The sequence below is a fragment of the Setaria italica genome, chromosome III (genome assembly GCF_000263155.2).
Source record: "Setaria italica strain Yugu1 chromosome III, Setaria_italica_v2.0, whole genome shotgun sequence".
Lineage (NCBI taxonomy): Eukaryota > Viridiplantae > Streptophyta > Magnoliopsida > Poales > Poaceae > Setaria > Setaria italica.
Window position 1 is genome coordinate 26,533,372 of NC_028452.1, and position 14,722 is coordinate 26,548,093.

Below are 14,722 nucleotides of genomic sequence, written 5' to 3' on the forward strand. Positions count from 1 at the left end.
TTGGATGTTGCAACAGTTGGCTTTTGATGTTTCATCTGTTTGCAACAGTCCAACTTGCTAGCAATCGGGTGTTGCACCATCTTGTTCACGATGTTGCATATGGTTGTTTTCTTTGTTTCGGCCTCTTTTTATTTTGTTGTTGCATGTTGTAAGAGATGTTTTTTGTTGTTGCAATGCTGTAAGAGATGCTTTTTTTTTCTTGTTGCAGTACTTGATTTGGCTGAGATCACAAAATTATTTCTATTCGAGATGTTGCAACTTGTGATTTTTATTATTGCAATGTGTTTGTTTTGAATGTTGCACGAAGCAATTCGAGATGTTTCATGCACGTAAAGGTGTTGCAAATTTATCTTCTGATGAATGTTGCACATGGGGACTTTTTATCCTTGAGATGGATGGCGTGCATGAGTTCCAAAACTATTTTTAGTGCATATTTTCATGTTGCAAGTGTTGATTTTTGATGTTTCGATAGTTATTTTTCAATGTTACAACGGAGCGTCCGATAAAAAAAAATTATCGGACGTCCGGGTGCTAGCACATCCGTACTAAAAATCTTTGGCCAATTGCAAACCATTAGAAAAGGCTAGTAATCTTGTAGAGCAGAGCAACGCGACCCTTTCATAAGATCTTATTACACAGGAGGAAATCTGAACAGCTTAAGCCACCACACACGAAAAGCACACTGCATAGAGCTGCAAGTCACTGGCCAGAACCCAAGAATGCAGCGAGTGATGCCTCCGGTCCTGACGAACCACCCCCCCGGTTTTACTTTCCGATGTTCTGGTACTTGTACAACCTGGCACACAACACGTAGTACCCGAAGTTGACGGCCACCAGCACGGTGAGCAGCCAGTAGAGGTTCTCCAGCCTGGACGCGTTCATGTTGTCCGGCAGCCACGCCGTGGCACGCCGAACGACGCCGATGAGGGCCGTGCTGAGGTAGAACCCGAGCGCGACGATCATGGCGACCATGCCCGTCGCGGTGTTCTTGAGCGACGGGGGAAACTCCTGGTAGTAGAGCGTCACCTGCCCGGGGAAGTGCAGAGCCTCGCCGGCTCCGGACAGCGCGAACGGCAGGAGCAGCCACATCGCCGACAGCGGCGACACCCACGCCGGGTTGCCCTCCTCGCCGTGCGCGCGCACGGTGTCCATGCGCCGCCGCTCGATGACGGCGGACGCGGCCATGCTGGCGATGGTGACGACGTGGCCGGCGCCGATGCGCTGCAGCGGCGTCAGGTCGTGCCGGGTGACGCGCCGCCAGAGCGGGAGGAGCACGCGATCGAGGAGGCCGAGGGAGATGACGACGGCGATGAGGCAGCCGACGATCATGGAGCCCGCCGGGATGGTGAAGCGGCCGGCGGCGCGGTCCATGGCCAGCGCCTGCAGGATGGTGAAGTTGATCTGCACGCCGATGGCGATGCTGAGGAAGATGGTCGCGCTCCAGATCGGCAGGATGCGGAGCACCGCCTTGAAGTCCTCCACCTGCTGCACCGTGCACACGCGCCACGGCCGGGCCGCCACCGACCCGTCCGCGGCGATGATGTCGCCGTCGGTGATCAGTGCGGCGCGGTTCAGGAAGCTGCAATGAGTTGTCGGTGATGTCATTGGCCAGTGATTTTACTGATAGAAAGTGACTGGAGTAATTGATAATGCAAACGGTAGCACCCACAAGTCACAAGTTTATTTGACTACAATGCAGTTTTGTTTAGTAGTACATCTTTGAACTGAAACTATTTTGATGCTAACAAGTCTGCCTGTCGTGGCCCGTGATGGTTGGAAGTCTGAAATGTCTTCGGTTTCCAGGAAGTCTTTCTTCAGTCTGAACTCTGAAGTGTTCCAATCTCCTAGCTTTTCCATTTTTCAAAGAAGCCACAATTCGCACGAGACTACATAAATCAATCTGTGCAACTACGCAACCTATGTGTTTTCCACTAGACCCGCATGCGTGCGTATTGTAAAATCAATAGAGCAAATCGTGTTGATCCGATATTTGGAAGCACAGCAGACAATCCAGACCTGACAGGACGTGATTAGCTCAGCTGACAGTCCCAGGACACCGATGTTTTTTTGGTTATAACCTCCCACCAGCTGCATTGATGTTGAAAAAATCCCACCAAGCTATCCACCGATAATTAAGATGCTACAAATCATTTTCTCGCATTTATTGAGATCTTTGTGGTTCTTATGATTGAGTTGCTGTCCCTTGATATGGAATATATATTTTGGCTGGTTTGCTGCTTAGACGGGCAAAAATGACTAGTGTTACCTAAAAGCGCATTTGATTTGAGTAGATATGTGATTCTATTTTCAAGATTCTCTTTTACCAGATGTCAAAATAAGTATTGTTTGTTTCTATGGTCAATGTTTGTAAGGTCCTACGGGTGCATGCTACTCCCTCCGTTTCAAATTATAGGTCGTTTTAGATTTTCTAATAAATAATTTGGAATGGAGGGAGCAATATTCAATAAGACCTTGGAAGGCATCGATTTTTCAGTATCTAGCTGACTAGCTACCAAACTTTGGTCTCCCGAGTTATATAAATCTTGGCATCTCCAGGAAATAAGAATGATTTAGATTGGCCGTGAAGCATATATACTGTTTTGGTTCTCCGTAGTTGGCCCACGCCAGCTGCTCCAATTGCAAGGGCATCAAATCAAGTCCAGGATATTATTTGTAATAATAATAATAATAATAATAATAATAATAATAATAATAATAATAATAATAAAACTAGTCTAGATCAAGTACTTCTGGGGATTCGTGCGGGCAGAAATTATCATCATTTTACCATTATTGCCCTCTCTCATCGAGCAAAGGAGGCAACACCTACACCACGGCACCACGCGCACCACCTCCACTCGACGTGGACGATGCCTCTGCCTGGCTCCGCCTCGTGCGCTACCCCTCACCTACTAAATCTCCCCCGCCTTTTTTTCTACTTTTTTCCTATCCTTTTCTGGTGCACCTGCAGACCTGGTTGGAGAGGGGGGGCAATCACGGTCTAGTGTGTTCTCTTTCCACATGTGGTCACTATTTATTAAAAATATATAATTCGTGTACATTCATAAAATGTTGGATCAAGTCATAGATATTGTTGATCGAATTAATTTCGAACTATTTGATCAACAATTCACGCTTTTACTGACAGCAAGTGTTACCTATCTAGTACGGTGAAATTCCTGTTTTTTTTAAGAAAAGGTCCTGGGGAGTTCCGGTGCTTTAGAATAAAGTGCAAGACAGGATCCGTTCAAAGAGTAATATATGCTCGGCCATATTGTTCTGCTTGCCGTTTGTTTTTTAAGCAACTTGTTGCATGACGAGGTATATCTTGATCTCTCACAAAGTTCTTCGGACATATATTTTTTTTATAATTTGTTACATATATTTATCTTTTGCTAAATCGGTGTATAAGGCGAATGAGCTTAGAACATACTCCCTCCATTTCAAATTATAAATTGTTTTGACTTTTTTAGATATATAATTTTTGTTATGTATCTAGACATAATGTAAATATAAATGCGTAGCAAACATTACACATCTACACAAGTCAAAACGATGATGGAGCAAAAGGGAGTGACGATGACGGGTAAGAGTGACTCTTTTAAAAAAAAGTTATAGTACTTGCTCGAACAAGGTAGCAATCCAATATTTTAAGTCTTGGATTGTCAATAAGTTTTAAAATGTTTGTTCTAGAAAGATGAAAACCATATAATAGTAGAGATTTATCTTTAAAAAATACTTTCATAATATTGCAAAGAGCTTATAAATTTCATGAGTATAAAAATTGTCAAGCGCGGCTGCACATTAAATATCATACTGGTGTCCAAAACATAATGTATTTGTAACTAGAGGGAACGGAAAAGGTCCTGAACATGACATCTCCCAACTCCTATTCTCTCCGGTTCCTAAATTACTATTCATTTAGTTTTTCTAGGTACATAATTTTTACTATGTATCTAGACATACATATATCTAGGTTCATAGCAAAAGCTATGTATCTAGATAAGCCAAAACGAATAGTAATTTGGGACGGAGGGAGTAGCAGCTAGAAAAACTGGCCGGAGTTGCACGTAACAGGCATAGCCGAAATAGAATAATGTTGAGCGCATCTCAACAATGTTACTTAAATTATCTATCAAGGGCCTAATCTTCCCTAGAGCTTTACGTACTATTTTTAATGCATATCCGCAGCAATTGTGGTGATGTCGCGCATGGCGTATATATAGCAATCTGAACTTTAGTTGATTCGACTAGTGCATTGCAAGATTTTGTTTGATCTTTAATTTCAAAGTAGAGGCTAATTCTTGTCATTGTGGTTGTCGTGATTCTTCTTCCGTCTGTCTGAAATGTTCTAACCTACTCTTTCGTTTTCTCATCAACGTGATACTGATGTTTTGGTTAACCCACACTGATCTTGGAATAGTTAGTTTTGTTCGCTTCTGCCCTGTGGAGATATATCAGCAAATTAAAGCCGCGCCATCGATGTGATACCACAAAATCACTTTCATAACTTTCTTGTCGTCACTGTGACTGGTACAGTATATTTTTGCTGACATTTAAGGTGCTGTCTGGCTTGCTGCTTGCATGTTTGACTGGTTTATGACAATGGAAGCCCGGACATGTGCAGCTACCAGCTAGCTTAATGCAGTAAATATATTTAGTCATATCAAAATATTTATCGTTGTTGACTTTTTCTTGCAACGTTTGATCATTCATCTTATGCAAAAAATTATTGTAAATGTACGAAATGATAAGTCATCCTTAAAATACCTATAATGGTAAAGTAGGACACAAACAAAATAAATGACACTTGCATAGTTTTTTGAATAAGATGAATGGTCAAACGTCGTGACTAAAAAGTCACAGCGACAAATATTTTGTTACGGAGGTAGTATTTGCTAACACCGTTTGACATTAGGTGATGACCTCTCAAAATACTTCCTCCGTTCCAAATTACTATTTCTTTTAACTTTTCTAGATACGTATCCAGATATAATATATACCTAGATGCATATCTGCATCTAAAGGTATGTATCTAAAAAATCAAAACGAACAAGAATTTCGGACGGAGAGAGTACTCCGTGTTATTGAAAACGAACAAAGGGAACAGGATTTCAAAACCAAATTGCTCACAAACTCGTGCAAACATACTTCCCATTTCGAAAAAAGCCTCCTACATCTCACATGTCTGAGTTTTACGATCTTGTCAGTCGTGTCTGCTAAAGGGTTCTTCTGTTAGTTTGTTTTCAAAGTTTAAAGTTACCTACTATTATTGTTGCTAGTGCTGGGAAAGTCCGTAACTTTGGAATAGAAGCAGAGGATTATGCAGGTCCATCATTGATGCCGTGTCGGCGTCGTCGTGAGTGCCATTCAGAGAATATGCCTGCTGCTGCACGTGAAAAGGTAAGGCAATGCTTTTTCCTTTTGCGCACTTTGGGATGATTAGGGATGTTTGTTTTTTTAAGCTAAAAGCACCTATCACATCAGATCTTTGATACTAATTAGGAGTAGTAAATATAGGTTAATTATAAAACTAATTGCACAAATGGAGGCTAATTCGCGAGACGAGTCTGTTAAGACTAATTAATCTATGATTTGACAATGTGGTGCTACAGTAACCATTTGCTAATGATGGATTAATTAAGCTTAATAGATTTGTTTTGCGAATTAGCTCAGGGTTTCTGCGATTAGTTTTATAATTAGCTCATGTTTAGTCTTTCTAATTAGTATCCGAACATTCGATATGACAAGGGATAAACTTTAGCGATTGATCCAAACACGCTCTAAATTATACTCTTTGTTATGTCAGCAACTTTCATGCCTATGGTTCGTTCTCACATACTCCCTATGTCCCTTTTTAAGTGTCGCTCGGGAATCGTGTTTCCCTCGCAGTCACGCTTCCTGAGCCACACTTAAAAAGGGATGGAGGAAGTAGTCTCGATGTCTTGTCAAATTATCCACAAGATTCTTCTTCTATTTATCTGATTTAATGGAGGAACTGCCAAGTGTTGGTGACTTCTTTTTGGGTGACTGTGCGCTTCCATCTGCTTTAGAAAATTGTATAGTACATATATACTTGATGTTCTATAAACAAGCTGGTTTCGATGAAATTTGTGAAAATGACTATCATGTATAACATTTAGTTCTTTCGCAAAAAATGGTGTGGAACCTTTATTACTTTTGAGTTTTAACCTTGAAAGTCATATTTTATATGCTATTTATATAACAGAAAAATAGTGAGTTTTAAATTATATACATTGAAGACCATATTATATATCGTCCATATCGTGGTGGGAGCAGTGTACTTAAGTACGTCCTTAACAAGACATCTCTCGTGGGTATGCAACTAATATATGCTGCTTGTTATAAGAGACAGAGTGGCACGAAACAGACAGCCTAACCATATTATCGTGTTGTATCTTGGCAATGGCACTTAATTTATATTAAAAGTTTTAATTCTTTAATCACCATGCACAGACATGAGTAATACTACGGAAGAAGATATGTTCAACAGTCCAAGAGCGTATATAATTTCCATACCTGAAGCTGTCGCTTGGAGCTTGGTCAGTCTCACCGTTACCAGCTTTGTCGTCGCCGTCACCGCTCCGTCGTGGTCCGTGGTAAAACTTCAGCTCCCCTGACGTCGCCACGTTGACCTTCCTCTTCCTGGCGGCGGCAACGGCCACCCTCGCGAGCCCCGTGAACGGGCTCCCCCGCACGGCGGGCCGGCGGTAGTACCGCGCGCCGGCGAGCAGCGCGGCGAGCCCCACCACGCTGGCGGCGCCGGAGACGCCGAAGCCCAGCGTCCACGACACCGTGTCCTGGACGTAGACGATCACCGTGGAGGCCAGCACGGAGGAGGCGTAGAAGAAGATGAAGAACCAGTTGAAGAGCACGTCGCGGTCGGCCGGGTCGTCGAACTGGTCCGCGCCCATGGTCGCCTGGTTGAACCGCGACCCCGCCGCGCTCACGCACATCAGGAACACGCCGGCGTACAGCGCCGCCATCTGCCCGGCCGACGCCGGCTGGCAAGGCCCCGCGCCGTCGCCCGGCTGGCACGGCGCCGGACGGAGGCCGCGCAGGCTCGCCGTCAGGGTGAACACGACCAAGGACTGCAAGCGTGCGTACGTGTACATGCGTTAGTGAGCGAGTTCATTAAACAGGCACGGTCCGATCAATACGACTTACGAGAAGAGGTACGGGCACTTACTAGGGTGGAGAAGGCCATGGAGACGGCGACGACTGGGTAGCAGCCGAAGAAGGCGTCGGCGACGATGGCGCCGGCGACCGGGGCCAAGCTGAGGCAGCCGGCGACGATGTTGGAGATCTGGGCCGCGTCGACGCTCGGCACGTTGTACTCCTTGATCAGGTACACCACCAGGTTGTTCAACGCGCCGCTCGTCGCCACACCAAGCCCCATCATCGCCACTGCACCATGACATACACACACGTAAAATTCCTCTCACTGCACTGCAGCGCTCGGGCAAATCAATTGATCGATCGATCAGGACAGAGAAAGAGATCGACCTCCAAGGAAAGGGAAGGTGATCCATCCACCCTTCCTCTTGGGATCGCTCTGCGGCTGCTGCAGGGATTCATGATCCACGCCGAGGCTACGGCGAGGCGGTGGTTCTTGCGTCCCGTTCGCTTCCATGCTGCTGAATCTTTCTCTGTCTTCCGCGTTGGACACTGGCACTGATGTATCACTTATAGGCACGGGCGTAGAGTCTGCGTGACACTGACACTAGGGAGTAGAGTTCAGAGGAGTAGTTGGCCGTGCGCTTGGTCCTTTTTATTATAAATTAAACAAAATTGAAGTGCCCGAGATCTTTAATTAGTTGAGCTCACTAATAGGTAGCATTTCTTTCTATCGGGTCGAATCGTATTCTTCTCTAGTTCGGTGAGCCAACTCCTCAAAGTTATGGGGGATTAGTGTTCGTTCATCTGCTGGAATCCATATATCATAAATAAGATGCCATTCCGGCCATGACCCTTACATCACCATGGATAAAGGAAAACAGCCTACAATTCTTAAAAATAAACATCCACCCCTAACACGACCTTTCCACCTAAATTCAACAAAACAAAAGAAACAAAATTAGTCACAAATTTCTAAAAGGAAGTGAAATATATATCTGGGCCCATGATCCCCTCCTACTACTGGTCCTTAACGTCCATCCCGGCATCCCCTCCTTGCATACATACCTCATTCTCCCTCCCTGGCTGCCACCGTTCTTAAATATGCTTGACCTAAATGTCATAGAAATAAAAACAGAGGGACCTCGGAGTATGATTGTGGCAGGGCCACGATCTGGCGTAAAGGGCCCAGCAAACAACCTTTGCTAGGTCCCTCTATCTCCAAATGAACATATAATACGTGTACTTGTCTTCAGTAAAATGTAAAAGGCATTTTATTCACTTACGGCATGTGGGCTTAGCATTCCATCGGAATTGAATTTTCTTCAAGGATGAGCAGCCACCAAAACATTCAGTGCATGTGCAGCTCAGACCGTTAATAAGCCTTCGGCTAGAGTGTAGTGCAAATTGCCACAATTATAGGTCATTGCTTATGATTTTAGTAATTGAATGACAACATAATTATTGGAATAATATGTCTGTCAAGTATAAGTCAGGACTCAAGCCTTCATGGCTTTGCTTCAATTTGATGCAAGCTTAGAGCTGTTGCTATGCATCATCCCCCACGTTTTGAGGTTCAAACTAGCAAACACGCCAATGGTTGGTTAGTTTTGAGGCAAAAACTAATGGCCGATTTTGAGTCATAAACCGGCAAACCCTGTCGCACGGCCAACAAGTTGTGACTCACAAACGTTGATATCTGTCCAACCTCCACCAAGGCCAGGCACAAAATTTTGACCCAAAACCTGAAACAACCTGACATAACTAACCCAAAAGTGCTATAAGCCGTCCTGCATGAACCTGGCTGACTTGAGTGATTGTCGGATCAGGCACAAGCCCAAATCTTTGGCCCGTTGTTGGGCTTGGGCTGGATGAAAAATCAGCCGGTTTTTTTTAGCCTGACCCGAATTACCCGACATGACAAATGATTGGGTCTAGTTGACATAGATGCAGCGTTGCTTCCTGATCGATTGCTTTGTTATGTAACACATTTCTTCAATCATTCGCATGGGTTCAGCCACGATTTCCACAAATCTTCATGGTGGCATAGTGGCAGTCAGTTTGTTTGCCATGGGAAAATGTAAGTCACAGGTTGTCGAGACAATTCCCTATTTAACATCAGAAAAATTATTAGTTCTTTTCTTGACCCTTAAAAAATTTTAGTTTCCTATTTGACACCGAGTTCAACTTTCGTTCCTCGTACGACACTCTGTTGAATTTTCCGTCCGAAAACCGTTAAATACCCTGCGAAAAGATGATTTTGCCCCTGTGGATCCCACCACTCTTCTCGCTCCTCTGCTCCACACCGCATAGACTCGTCCGCTCCTGGCCAGGCTGCCGTCAAGGTGCTGGCCCACTGCCGTGCCTCCTCCACATCGCCGCCCTCCGCCTGGCCGCGTCCTAGCCAGTTCGCACCTCTCAGTCTCTCACTTCAGAGCCGCACTACCGGTCGGTGCCCAGCTAGACTTGTGGCAGCAGCAGCGGCAGCGCCAACTCCCAAGGCAATAGCAAGCAAGAAAGCGGCGCGCGCCAAGCAAGGCAGCCACACGGGCCGGCCAATATATTCTTCTCCTTCACCAGCCTGGGAGAAGCTCACCAGCAGCGAAGAGCGGAAGCAGTAGCCTTGCAGGAGGTTCCATGAGCCAGCAGTTAGGACCCTGCATTGACATGGCGGCCAGCGCAACGCCGTCCGCTGCCCTTGTACTCCTTGTCACGCTGTTTCTTGCTATGGTGGCGGCATTGGCGTCGGCAGTGAACGAGAGGTGGTCGTTCTGGCCCGGCGAGGAGCTTCGGTTGCCCTGGTGGTATAGGAGGGTGCAGGCGCTGCTCAGGCAACTAAACAAGCCGGCGTTCCGGACCATCCAGGCACGTGCATGTGTGCACCTCTCTGCCTCTGCTCTTCTCTTCTTTGTTTGTTGTTGCGTGCGCGCAATGACGCTGATAGTGCGAGCTCGCTTGCAGAGCCCCAACGACGATCTCATCGACTGCGTGGCGGCGCACTTGCAGCTGGCATTCGACAACCTGAGGCTATGCTAGCCCATTAGGCAGATCTCTGTGCTCCACACCGCCACCCTCTGCCCGGCCGCGCCTCCCCGTTCCTACTCGTTGCCGTAGGGGCTAGCCGCGGAGCCGGTGACAGCCACCGCAGGCTGCCTCCACTGAGCCACCGCGGTGGAGGGCATCACCGGTGGCAGATCCATCGGCGGGTGTGGGAGGGGTGGGGACGACCGCCACGGTCGGAATAGAGCGGCGGGGAGGGGTGCGGCCGGCCCCGTGGCAATGAGGACGAACGGGGGGAGGCGCGGCTGGGCCGGGGTGTTGGCGTGGAGGATGGGACGGTTGACGGCGGCCGAGAGGAGGAGGCCTGGCCAGGAGCGAATGAGCCTGTGCGGTGTGGAGCAGAGGAGGGAGAGGGGGGGGGGGGAGAGAGGAAGGGAGAAGGGGGGGGGGGCTCACTGAGGTAAAATCATCTTTTCGCAGGGCATTTAACGGTTCTCGAACAGAAAATGCAACAGGGTGTCGTAGAGGAATGATAGTTGAACTCGGTGTCAAATAGGAAACTAAAAATTTTTGAGTTGTTTTTCTAGTGTCAAATAGGGAATTGTCACTAAGTTGTCTCTCTATCATATGCAACCGTTCTAATCAGAGAGAGATGTGAAGTGGATTATATTGGACAGCCATTTGTACGCGTTTGAAACAGATGTCAAATACATCAAATCAACTTTATCACCAAGGCTCTTTCTTGTTAGTGCGCTTTCAAAAATAACCAATAGGTTGTCAACAACCCTATCTCCGCATTAATCTACATAAAAATTGTATAGATTTCTGTTTTTGAGCCTCGTTCACGTGTTTCATTAGTGGTGTTTATGTGCTGAATGGAGGTTTCATTTTGGATATACTTCCTATATGATCTTTGGTGATTGGTGCCAGTGTGCCACCACCTAATAACATGCGTCCATTATTACTATGATAAATATTCCTCAACTATATAAGATGTGCATGTATTTCTAAATTGGAACTGGAACAGCAAGTTCTAGCCAACTACTACTAGACTAATTATATACTTAGGGCATGTTTGGGAGGGGGTGTTAAAGTTTAACACCCCACTTTTAACACTTTTTAACACTTTTCTATCCAAACACTTGTGTTAAAAGTGGGGTGTTAAAATTTAACACCCCATTTTTCATAAACACATGGAGGAGGTGTTAAAACTTGCTAAAGGTGTTAAAAGTGGTCTCCCTCCTCACTTATTCCCTGGTTGCCCCCCTTTCTCTCTCCTCCGCTGCCCCTCTTCTCCCTCCCGCATCGCGTCCGCCCCTCCCGCCGGCATCTCCTCACACCGGCCATCCCCTGCCGCCGGTCCTTCCCCACCCACAGGTCCTCCCGCCGGCCATCCCTGCTCGTAGATCCACGGCGCGGCCTCCGACCGCCGCCGCCGCGACTCGTCCTCCTCCGACCGGTGCCACAACCTCGACGCGGCCTCCGACCGGCGCCGCCGCAACTCATCCTTCTTCGACCGGCGCCACAGCCTCGATGGGGCTACCAGACGCCATCGCGGGCGTGTTGCCGCCAGACCCGTACGAGTAGCTGGAGGTGGCGCGCAAGATCACGGCTGTGGCCGTGGCGGCCCGGGCCTTGCGCCTCGAGCTCGAGGTTGCGTGCCTCCGCTAGAGGCTGGACGACAGGGACCCTGCCGCCACCGAGCTCGACGGGAGAGCAGGACTCGAACCCCTCCGCCGCCCCCGCCCCGCCGCCTTCGTCGGGCCCCGCCGCCCCTCTTCTCCGCGGCCCCTCTTCTCCCTCCCACATCTCCTCCGTCGACCATCCCGCGGTGGGGGTCGGGCTCCACGTCGCCGGCGACCGCAAGCGCCGCATCTCGCCGTCCAGCGCCTCCCGCACGGCCTCCGACGCCTTCAGTTGCTCGCCCTCCGCCGACCCTGCCTCCTCCGCCCGGCCCCGTCGGCGTGCCACGCCGCCTCCGCAAGCCCCGCCTCCTTGCGCTAGATCCGCCTCGCCCGCTCCGGAGGTCAAATGTGACGGTAGCCGGCAGCCACCCGAGCTCCGTCGGCACCCCATCGGAGAGGTGCTTCCCAAACAGGTGGGCAGCAGGAGCGACAGGCGGAGCGAGGAAGAAGGCAGAGATGGCGCGTGGGTGGAGCGCGCGGAAGGCGAGTGGGGGGAAAGGAAGCACTGGGAGGGGCAGTGCGCCGGCCAGGGAAGAGGAAAAAGGAGGGGCACTTGGATCATTTGCCACCAAATATGCTAAACTTTAGCATACTATCCAAAAACCTCAAGATGGTAAAGTTTAACACTCCATTTGAGGGTGTTAAACTTTAACACCTTGTTAAACTTTAACACCCCTTTCCAAACAGGACCTAATGTCAGTCTAACTTTTAAAACTGTGCGATGCCAGCCTTGCGGAAATGAACAGAGTAAGTGTGTGTGAATAACATTAATTTACCAAAACTGACATTATTTCAGCCCAAGGTGAACACATGTAGATGCTAAGTTGTTTTCCTGAGTCCATCAACTCCAAGTCATCTGGATGCCAATGCCGCGGACGTGTTTATCAGACACTGTGGTTGTAAATTCTTTATTCAACGAAACCTCCAGTTTCTTGCTAGTTGGAGTTTTTATGTTGTCCTCCTCATACTACTGCTGTCCATATGGATAGAAAAACAACTAGGATGCGATTTTGTCAGCCTTTAATCTGATAGGCGCGTGGAACGCAGGAAGTAGCTTTTCGTATTGGTGGGCGACATTGCAATAAGCACTAAGTCAATTTATCGATTATGACGTTGACATTGCAGCACTGAAGTGCGTAAAGATCACGGCTGTGGTTGGCATGCAGCTCCTGGAAGAAAGGTGTGCGTGCAGCGTGCAGGCGGGGTGTGTATAACTGTATATGCACCTGTGCTGACAGAGTGACAGTGCAGGTGTTTTTGGAAGTGCGATCCTAACAGTAGGTTGGCACTGATGATTGATGTGAAGGATGAATGTAATGGGATCCCATCCCATTACATACAAGAATTGTGATTGTACTCGTTGACCGTTGTTTGGTTGGGCCATTTCACGGGATGATCCGATTAGAGTGTCTGTCCAATGTTGTGCTGGGATTCGGTCGGCAATGACCGAATTTCGGTGAGGATCAAAATGAAAATCGAATTGGTAAAAAAATCTATCAAATTTGATTTTTTTTTATCATTATTAAGTTCTATACCAACCCATGTACTCTCCTTATTTGTGCTTCTCTCACTTTGTAACGGCTAAGGAACGCAGAAACAGTGTGGTTTCAGCATCTTCGTCCTTAGCTCCTCACCCATTTTTTTTTCTCTCGTTCTCCCCCATCAGGCCACCATATTCTTATTCTCTAAGAGTGCTCAATTCCTTAATTTACATCAAATTCTAGCCAATTTCGTTTTAAAAATGAATTCATTGACCGGTTAGCAACTCATTTACCATTTCGGTGGCAACTGAAGTATTTCGAATTCCAGAACACTTCTGATTCCACTGATTTCTGTTTGTTTCGCCTTCAATGGGAGGGTAACCAAAGCTGGGCCTTCAGTGAGGCGAGTACGTTCGATTTGGGGTGGTAAGCGATTGCGCTGCGGGAAGGATCTGGAAGGAAAAGAACAGGAAAATTCCCATCCCTTTCGTGGTGCTCTAATCGAGTCTGACGAGAGCCAGGTCCAGCCCATCCATTTCTGAATCGAGCTCCTCCACAAAAAAAATCAAAATCACCTGGGCCAAAATCTACCTCGGTGCTGGTCAAATTCAGCCTGGTCATCGAGTTCGGCAAGGCCCAGCGAGCTCTTCGCCCCGATTGTCATCGAGTTCAACAAACAAGTTCCGTCAGACGATCAAATTGAAAAACCTTGGTCCTCGAGTTCGGCAAGGCTCAGCGAATTAACCTTGTGCTCCGCTTCTCTGCTGCAAGGTCCCCTGCCCTCCTCTTCTTCCTTGCCGCTCATGCTTGCAGGAATCAATGGTGGTATGCCGAGGTGCCGAAGGGAAAAGCCTCTGCTCTTCTTCCTTCCGCCTCCTCCGGTGCTGATCTCTGTTCAACCAAACAAAGAATGGAATCATAGCTTCCGTTACCCATACAGCTCTGGATCCATTCCCAATGTAATGGCTTCTATTGATTTGATGCACCGTAAAACTCCTTCTCAATGTCGAAGGTTCCACGACCTTTAACGTAGTACAGGTGGTAGCTATGCCTGCTAGCTGGGTTGCCCTTCAACAAGCATTAGCTAGCGTCAATTTAACCTTTATCCTGCACAAGAAATGGATTTGCATTGTAGATCTGATGCAGCATCTAATGCACTAAGACATTGTTTGTCTACATATCTAAGAAACATGGCAAGTGCATTAACAGCTTAACATGCAAGCCTGTCGCGAGCACAAAAAGCTTAACATGCAAGCACAAGTCCTTGATCGACCAGATAGAAATGGTCATTGCCGAAGCACAAATGAGCCACCACTCTTGTGAAATGGGTTCATCATTCATATGGTAAGAAGCGACAAGTTCTGATTAATGAGTGGTAGGCACAGGACTAGAGGAAGCGTGTGTTTCAAAGAAGCCAGA

The 14,722-nt window shown here is 47.4% G+C and overlaps 1 protein-coding gene across 1 annotated transcript; it reads right to left on the reverse strand.

Annotated features, from left to right (window-relative positions):
* Nucleotides 1–563: 563 nt before the first annotated feature.
* Nucleotides 564–7,728, reverse strand: LOC101780250 (protein NRT1/ PTR FAMILY 2.7). Its single transcript, XM_004962366.4, has 4 exons — nucleotides 7,528–7,728; nucleotides 7,211–7,428; nucleotides 6,541–7,112; nucleotides 564–1,579 (listed from the first exon to the last, which is right to left on the reverse strand). Exons 1-4 carry the CDS (start codon nucleotides 7,652–7,654, stop codon nucleotides 766–768), a joined length of 1,731 nt encoding a protein of 576 aa, XP_004962423.1. The 5' UTR covers nucleotides 7,655–7,728; the 3' UTR covers nucleotides 564–765.
* Nucleotides 7,729–14,722: the final 6,994 nt, after the last annotated feature.